General features: G+C 54.7%; 1 protein-coding gene across 1 annotated transcript; it reads left to right on the forward strand.

Annotated features, from left to right (window-relative positions):
- Positions 1-6178: 6178 nt before the first annotated feature.
- On the forward strand, positions 6179-6841 carry NEUROG2 (neurogenin 2). The gene has a single exon (XM_062574951.1). The coding sequence runs from the start codon at positions 6179-6181 to the stop codon at positions 6839-6841; it is 663 nt and encodes a 220-aa protein (XP_062430935.1).
- Positions 6842-9068: the final 2227 nt, after the last annotated feature.

Below are 9068 nucleotides of genomic sequence, written 5' to 3' on the forward strand. Positions count from 1 at the left end.
TATCTTAAAACAATTTTGTAGTTACACATCAGAAGCATGATTCAAAAGGGAGTAATAAAACAAAGAGTTTGGGATTTTTTGAAAAAATAAAAATACATGTCTTTGGTCTATTAAATCTTTGAATGTCAACAGAGGCAAATAAGAGATTGATCTGCATCTAGACTTCGTACAGAGGTGCCTGGAGACTACTAAAAAGATCAAGTATTTTGTTTGGGAAAGAGATACTGTTGTGTCAGAAACATTCTGTGACAAGAAACAAAGTTCAGTAACTTCACCATGTCAAAAATTTAATCAATAGGCTTTCTCAAAGCCTGTACAGGGAGCTTCAGTGATTAACATGTAAACTGTGGGAGAAAGGATGCTAAGTGTGGACCTCATAAAAGTTCTGGATGCTGCAGTGATGCTAAATTTCTTTCTTTCTGAGAAGGCTCCAAGGAACGCCGGAGAGCCTGCTGTAGAACAGGCATCTTAATAGCACTGAAACTATTCTCAAGTTATTACAAGTAATCTGATTTCTTTCTTTCTGCAGCTTTGAAAGTAACTGCCTCGTGACTAGCATGTGTTGTTGAGTTGTCTCTGGAAATAAATCGGAATCGTGGGAAACACATGCTATAACCATACTGTAGTTCAGTAAGCTAGCTGACTATGGACCTGGTTAGCCCAAGATGACATAAGGAGGAAAGAGGGAAAGTTTATTTTACCCCAAAGAAGTGAGTTAAATTCCTGCTGCCTAAGCAAATGAGTGTGGAGTGGGGTGGAGCAGTCTGCCAGAACAGGACTCTCGGCTGCCCTGAGTCACCCTGTGGAGGTGAATGTCTTTGCTCAAGCTCCAGCAGTCAGAGCTAGCATGGTTTTTGGGCAGGCTGTGGACAGCTAACACTACCTAGCTATTGGCAGGCAGGGGGCCGCCTTCCTAAGGGACAAATTGTTTATCCTCTTGTATAGTTTCTCAATTGTTGCTGCTGCTTTGATGGCTCTGTCTGAGAGAGGGGATACTGGATTTTAGATGGGTTACAACCTTGATCTAAGCTGATGGTTGTTTCCTATGGGTTCACTGGTACCTACATGGGGGCGGGGGAGAGAGACTATGCCATGCAAATGTGTTCTTCCATGTAATAAACTCGCACCTTGCTGCTGTTTACCAGGAAGGGCCCAGTGCTTGCAGTGTTTTGCTTTCCCAGTGTGGCATTTACCCCTTGCAGTGAGGTGTAACCCAACGCCCTTGTTTCTGGGAAGCAGCAACTCATGCTGGACAGCAAGTGCAGCCAGCTGCCACAAAAATCTTTACCTAGAGGAAGAAGACAACTGCATTTTGTAATCCACAATGGCTAAAAGATGTGTAGTAAAACTAAACATTTTGGTAACCTTTCCCAAAACAGCAGCAAGAAGCAAAACCTATTGCAAAGTATCTCTCTGAAACTGGATTTTTAGCAGTAGATTTTAGACAGCTTTCTTAGGCTGCTGCCTAGGGCCCCTAGATTCCCCCCTTTAGTTCCGATGCCAGTGGCTCTGTCACCCCATGAAACACGTGCCCTTCCCTAGGCCTCTCCTATGTTTTTTACGCTCGCAGCGTTACCTGCTGGCGCCCGGGGTTCGAGGCGCCTCGGGGTTGCTGCTAGCGACCCGCGCCCGCCGGGAGCGGCGGGGCCGCGCCGCGCCGCGCCCGGCAGGTGGCGCCGCCGCCCGCGGGGCCGCCCGGCTGCACGGCCCGGCGAGGAGCGCCCCTCGCCGCGGTGCGCGCCGGGCCTCAGCTGGCCGTCACGGGCCGGGAGGAGTGAAGTGGAGAGAAAGAAGAAACAGTAGACGCCTGAATAGCTCCTTTAAATTACTGCTGACACCTCTGTTGCAGCTCCCTAAAATCTCAATCAACAATCCATTAGAACTCGACGGGAGTAAAACTAAATCCTCGTTTAAGTGTATTTATCCGATCTCTTTTCTCTCTTTCAAATGCTAAATCCATTTCAGCATATGCCCCTTCTTTTTCTCGCCTTTCTCTAAAGACTGGCAGCCTATACTACTCTTGTAAATATGAAAGATGCTAATCATATGACATATCACGTCTCAGTCGGAGCTTGGAATAAAGCCTTGAGATTTGGGATCATTGCCTCCAGACAACAGCTTCATCAGCCGGAAAGTTGTTTTTTTTCTCCTTTCCTTCAACTCTCAATCCCTTCTTTGTCTGGGGGAAAATGCAGCCAACTCGAGCCACCCTGGCCATATGGTTCACTCTGTGTTTTCTTAGTTGAATTCTGAATTGTTTGTGACTTGCGAAGGGTTTTTTTTTTCTTTTTTTCCCTATTTTTTTTTTGGAAGTGTGTATAAAGACATAGAGGAGGCTGCCTGTGCTGGAGCAGCTTCGCAGGGTTGCTGCATGTTATTCGCATGTTCCCTTCACACACTCCTGCACACACTTCACTGCTACTATTCCATCCAAGAGCCAAAATATAAAGTCCCAGACAAACTTTTAATGGCAACACAAGTGATTCCAGAGACCTTAGGGTTTTTTTTTGTTTGTTTTGGTTTGTTTTTGTTTTGTTTTGTTTCTCTCTGGAGGATGAAAATGCCCTTCTTTAATATGATTTGTTCTGTTTTTCAGCAGTGCCTGCACCTATCCCCAACCTGGTCTGGATTTTTGGTGAGTGTGTAGAATAGGGTATATGCTTTCTAGCAAATCTGTTGTGAAAACAATGCCTTGGACAAGAGAAGCACAGAAGTATTCTGTAGTAAGGAAGAGTAGCTTTTAAGACATGTATAAATTAGGAGCTGAATGAGTTTGGTGCGCTCAAGTTTGGATAGCCCCTGTTTGATAGCAGCCTGCCAAATTTTCTTTCTATCTTTCCTTACACAAACCCCCAAAAAGGCCCTTTCACCAAATCATTAAATTCTACAGAGGTGGTCAAGCTAGTCCTGCTTTTCATGCGTTTGAGAAAGAAAAGGGTCCTTGAAGTTTAGAAGATGCCCAAGGAAAACTCATTGAATGACATCAAAAGAATGAGTTTCCATAGCTGTTGAAGCACGAGAGCTGTGTAGCTGCACAAAAGCGGGTTGGGGCAGTGGGACTGTCCCACTGCTCTATCCCAGCACAATTGGGTCACTGAAATAGGGAATTAATTACCATTGGAGAGTGGGCAGCCCATTCACCACTGGCTGAGTTTTATTAAACGCCAATATAAATAACAAAACAACTCTTGTGGCTGCACTATTCCTACACGCCAAAGGAAGGATTATGTTGGGGATTAACATCTTAAAGTCTATGAGACTTTCTGACTCAAGGCTCGGAGCTGGTAATCGTATTTGTCTCCTGGTTCAGCGATTAGTGCTCTCCCTCGCGCACCTTCGCCTGGATGGCCAATGTCCCTTTTTGCAGGCACCGCGTTTTTCACACAATCGGCTGTTCTTTTCCCCAGATCTATAGAAAAGAATAAGAAAACTGAAGCGTGTTCACGCGCTCCTCAAGCTTCTTCTCTTCTTCATGGGAAACGAAGGGACCGGCGCCCTTTTTTCACGGGAGGGGGGAGGTAGGAGAGCCAAAACCCCTTCGGGGCTGGGGCTGGGGCTGGAGGAGGGGGGGGCGACACAGGCAGGGCGCCGGGTCGCAAAATCGCTCCGCGGGCCTGCACCTGCCATGCAAATCTGCCGCCAACAACGGGGCTTGTCCACTGGGGGGTGCAGGGTGCTGAAGCGACAGTGCTGAAGGGCGCACAGGGGGCTCAGGAGCAGGGCCTGGCCTCGTGCGGCCCCTGCAGTGCTGCGCAGGGATTTGGGGGGGGAGGGGGTGTAGCAGCACCAGGGTGCACCCCAGCGCCCGACCAGGAGGGCCGCAGAATGACCCCCCAGTTTAAGGGCGGAGATGTCGTGCTTGGCCGCGCGGCCCTCTTGCGAGGTCGGCGCAGCCGGCACCCCGGGCTGCTGGGTGCCTTGGCCCCCTTTCCGCCCTGCGGCTCGGGCCTGGCCGGCGCGCGCAACCTGTGCGGTCGGCGTGTGGGTGCAGGGGTCTCTCGGCAACGCAGGCCTGCAACTTTCAGGGCTATCAGGTCGCCTCAGAGTTCAAGCTGCTTAGGGCAAACAAAGCCTCTTGGAGGGGCTACCGCTCTCCCGCGCGCCGCCTCGGTTAGGCTGGAATCATTGTGCCCCTGTTTCTTGATCGTTGCCTGCTCCAGGCTTTTGTCCCTGTGAAGTGGGACGGCGCCGGGCAAAGGGGCTGGAGTTGAACAGTTTGACCTCAGAGGACGGTTCGCGCCACGGAGAGCGGCAGTACAGCTGCCGGCCGCCCCGGCCGAGCCCGCGGGGCGCCCTGGGGCCACGTGAGCGCCTCTCGCGCCTGGCCAGGCGCCGCCACGCGTCCCTCCCGCGCCGCAGCCCGTGGCCGGCCACGGTGCACCATGAGTGACTCTGCCTGCGGCTTAAGGCTGACGATGGAAAAGCAGAAGGTGTCCCACGGAGTTCCCCTTCGTGTCACTCTGCCCGTACCTCTAGGGCAACGTATGGGCTTCCTCTTTCTTGAAAAGGGAGGGGAAAAGTGTTAAAATCTCTTGGTGTCTCAGACATTTTCTAATAGATCGGCTAAATTGTGATGAAGTGGTGGTCGCTGATGTTACAGGAGGATGCAGCTCTTGGCTGGGGTGTGAAACTGCACCTAACGGTTATGGGAGGATGCAGAGACAGATTTCAAAAATTAATACTCAGGTACATGAACCACTTGAAGTGCTTCTTTAGTAAGCAATGCAGGCCAAGTGCCCTCACACTGAGCAGGAACGGCGCTATGTACTTGCGGGGCAGCAAAAGGCGGGGGACTTAAGGGTGTATATGTGGTGGGTCTGATGAGATGATTGCTGAGATTTTAGCCATGGTTTGTCTTTTCTGGGCTTTTTCCCACAAGTTGTGCATAAAACTGTCTCAATAGAAATCCTGTACTAAAGCCCAGCTCCTTGCAATTGCCCTAACGGTGACTTTTTGTATGTGGACGGTACTGCACTGTGGTTTTCACTTTATATGTCCTTAATGTCATTCCTTTCTCCTGTTGGTCTGTCAGAAAGAGCAAGTTTCTTGACCCTGGGGGCATGTTGCAAGGCCTATCTATTCACTGGGGCTTTTTGCCTGAGAGGGTGGTCTGGAAAAGAGGTGGGGGTGGAGGCCTTCTCGGTGGATTGACAAGGTTTTTTTTTTTTCTTTTTCTTTCTTTCTTACTTTCTTTTTTTTCCCTAAGTCTTCTTGAGTGTATATTGTGTCCTGGAGTTACATTTTACAAGCTTGAGTGAGAACTGCTGCCCATGCACCAGACTGAGACCTTCTATGAATGAGGAAACACAGATGTCAGGCAGGTACTTCTCATTTATCGGGCTTGTTCTGCTCCCTGCAGAAATGATGAAAAAGGAGGGGAAAATGCAAGGCAACAAAACGTGTCAGCGAACTCGCTGTGTTTTAGCGCCTGGGCTTATATACAAAATGGATCTGCGGGGCGTGCTGTCCCCGGATCAGGCCGGTATCACATCTCACCGCTCGCGGCTCTGCCACGGGGACGGACGCGCTCGAGTCGCTATTAATTACGGGCTTTTGTTGCGGCCGCGAACCCCGGTCCCCCCGCGCGCGTCTGCTCCCCGCGCACCCCCCCGCAGCCCGTCCTGGGGGCGCCGGCGGCGGGCTTCTCTGCGGCGCCCTTGCTGCGTCCCCCCGCGGCAGGTGCTGCAACAGTGGCGACCTACAAAAAAAAAAAAAAAAGAAATTTAATTCCGTTTTCCCCCTTGCCCCCCGCCCCTCCCCGGGGTTGCGCTCCGCGGGCGGGGGCGCCGCTCCTCGGTGCGGGCGCTGAATGGGAGCCGGCGGCGGCGCGCGTGGCGCGCGGGGCGCCCTGATTGGCCGCCGACCCCCCATTCAGCGCTAAATGAGCGGCACGCTCCGGCCCGCCGCGGCGCGCCAATGGCGGCGCGGCCCGGCCCGGCCCGGCCCGGCGCGGCGCGGCGCGGCCCGACGGGGGGGGCGGCGGCGGCGGCGGGGCGGGGGGGGCGGCCCCCGTCGGGTATATAAGGGGCGTTAAGGCGGGTCGTGTGCCAGACACGCCGCCGCCGCCGGGCCCCGGGCCGCTCCGCCGCCGCCGCCGCCGCCGGGGCGCGTGCCAGCCCCCGCGCCGCCCCGCCCCGCGCCGCGCCGCGCCGCCCCGACGGCCCCGCCGCGCCGCAGCATGCGGGGGGCGGCCGAGAGCCCGGCGCCGGCGGGCGACGACGAGCTGCTGCTGCTGCGGCGGCGCCGCGCCTCGCCCGCCCGCCCGCCCTCGCTGCCGTCCAGCGCCGGCGAGGAGGAGGAGGACGACGACGAGGAGGAGGACGACGAGGAGGAGGCGGCGCCGCCGGGCGAAGCGGCGCTGTCGCTGTCCCTGTCGCTGCGGCGGGGCCGCGGCCGCGGCCGGGGCGGCGGCGGCGGCCCGCGGGCGGCGCGCACGGCGGAGGCGGCGCAGCGGCTGCGGCGGAGCCGGCGGCTGAAGGCCAACAACCGGGAGCGCAACCGCATGCACCACCTCAACGCGGCGCTGGACGCGCTGCGCGACGTGCTGCCCACCTTCCCCGAGGACGCGCGGCTCACCAAGATCGAGACGCTCCGCTTCGCCCACAACTACATCTGGGCGCTCACCGAGACGCTGCGCCTGGCCGGCGCCGCCCGCCTCGGCCCGCCGGGCCCCGACGGCAGCCCCTCGCCCGCCTCCTCCTGGAGCGGCGGCGCCGCCAGCCCCGCGCCCTCCGCCTCGCCCTACGCCTGCACTTTATCGCCCGGCAGCCCCGCCGGCTCCGCCTCGGAGCCCGAGGGCTGGGGCGGCCGCTGCGCCCCGCCGCCGCGCCGCCGCCTCTAGCCGCCGCCCCGACGTGCACTTTGCCCGGCCGCGCCATGCGGCTCGGAGCGGGCCGGCGGCGGGGGGAGACGAAGAAAAGGGGGGGGGGGGCTCCTTTCTTTTTCTCCCTTTCTTTTTCTTTTCTTTCTTTCCTCTTTTTTTTTTTTTTTTTTTTTTTTTTTTTTTTTTTTTTTTGGAAAAGTCGTTTTGTTAGGGGTCCGGGTTAGAAGTCATTGTATAATTTGTAGGCTTTGTGAGGGCTGAATGCAAGCGTGGAAATTTAGGCTGAACTACTCTATCAAAAGGAGGGGAAAAAAAATTGTTAGGGGGAAGCGGGGGTTTGGGGCGGGCAGGAGGACCTCTTCATGCATTATTTATTTCGACCTTTAAGGGGACGAGGAACTCCCCCCTTCTTTCAGGAGATTAAAAATAAATCAACAGACTGAAAACCTACACAGACACGGGACATTACAGCGATCAGCCACACACGTGTTCACATTTATTTATTATAAAGAAAGATTTCATGGAAAAATATGTATTTTTTTGTATAATTTACAGAGTTTATTCTAGTATGTATTGACAGCTGAAGAGCAAAGGGATTGTTCTCGTCATAAAATATAAATAAAATATCTAATTTTCCTAGCCGTGTTTGTTTGCTGCTTCGGCTGGTCTGGTCTGCGTGCCAGCTGTCGGGCTCTGTGCAGCTCCCACGAGCGAGGCGCCGGGGGCCGGCGAGCGTCCGGGGCCAAGCCAGGCCGGCCGCCTTGCTGCGCTCGCGGTGGCGGTGGCGGTGGTGGGCCGCTCGCGCGCCTACCTGGCCAGGCGGATCAGCGCGCCCTCAGACGAAATTGCTGCGAAGTGGAAACCAAGCAGGCGTGCGCTCTGGTGGTGCGCGGAGACCTCGGGGCGCGTCTGCTTTCCAGGAGCCTCATGGATGTTTTCATTTCCAAAACTTTGCTTTGCTTCCTTTTTTTTTCTTTCTTTTTTCTTTAAAAAATCCCTTTTCTGCAGAAGGAACAAAGCTGGACTCCAATTTGGGATGCCAGGTTAGCCCCAGTGCGTGGTGGTGGGGGGCACTGTCTTTAGATGCAAAGGTGCTGAGAGAGAAATGGACGGAGAAGCGCTCGCTTTTTCCACCGAAGCAAATCCTCAAAGCTTCGGGAGGGGTTCCCAGAAAGCGGCAGGGGTGTCGCGCACGCCCCGAAGCCAGCCCGAGTCCCCACTGGGGCTGGCTCCTTCTTGTTGCTCAGTTTCTCCTGCAGCACAGCCAGGAAAGCCACTACAGCTCTTGTGCAAAGCATCATCGTTTTTTGAATTTGGCAGAAATTTGCTGATATTGCTTACTTTTGCCTCTCAGAACAGAACGTGTAGTACAGCAAATGCATTTTAACGTTGGGCAGAGAAACCGCTTAAAATACTTCTTCGCCGTAATGATGCCTGAGGCACACAGACTTGAGGGTACAAACTCAAAAAAAAAAAGTGTGTGGCTTCCCCTCAGAGCATCCCTCCCTGCAAACTCATCCCTTCTGTCCAAAAATAAATAAATACATACACAAACAAACAAACACATAAATAAATAAAGCCCAAGCAATAACCTCCAGAAACGGTGCAGCGAGGTGCCGTCCCTTCATTTTATTCCTTCGCGCCGCAGGTGCTGCCACGGAGGGGAGCGGAGGGGCTGCCCGGGGCGGCCGGTGCCTCGAGGCCTCCGGCACATCGCGGCGTTCCCCCCCCCCCCCCCCCGGCCCGTGCTGGGAGCCCCCGCTCACTGCTGGGGACAAACACCTGGAAAGCATTAAAAACCAGCGGAGGCGCCTGAATGTATTAATTAAATAAAATGTGCGGCGCATTAATCTGCCCGGTGCCCCCAGATCCTGGGAGCGTGAAACCCGGCCCTTAGGGCGACGTTCCCCAAAGGGGGGGGGAGAAAGGGGGGAAGAAAAAAAATAAAAGAAAAACATGTGAAAAGAGAATTAGTGAAATTAGGTTAGGCCAATAAAACGCGCGGGCTTCGCCCCCCTCCCCGCCGCCTCGGGCGAGCAGGGCTGTCCGGCCCGAGCTATTGTTTCCTCGCTGGCGGGGGGGTATTGTGTGATAAATAATTCCGGGGGAAAAACGGGAAAAGAAAAAGAAAAAAGAAAAAGAAAAAAGCAAACGCAGGCCCATTTGCATAACTACGGCTTTGCTGCGGCCCCTTGGGCCGCACGGGCGGCCGGGAGGGTGCGAGGCGGTGCCGAGCTGCACGCCA

This window comes from Rhea pennata, chromosome 4 (assembly GCF_028389875.1).
Source record: "Rhea pennata isolate bPtePen1 chromosome 4, bPtePen1.pri, whole genome shotgun sequence".
Lineage (NCBI taxonomy): Eukaryota > Metazoa > Chordata > Aves > Rheiformes > Rheidae > Rhea > Rhea pennata.

Bases quoted from the DNA above. Each gene is read 5' to 3' on its own strand.
- NEUROG2 (XM_062574951.1), top strand. From the start codon at position 6,179: ATGCGGGGGGCGGCCGAGAGCCCGGCGCCGGCGGGCGACGACGAGCTG.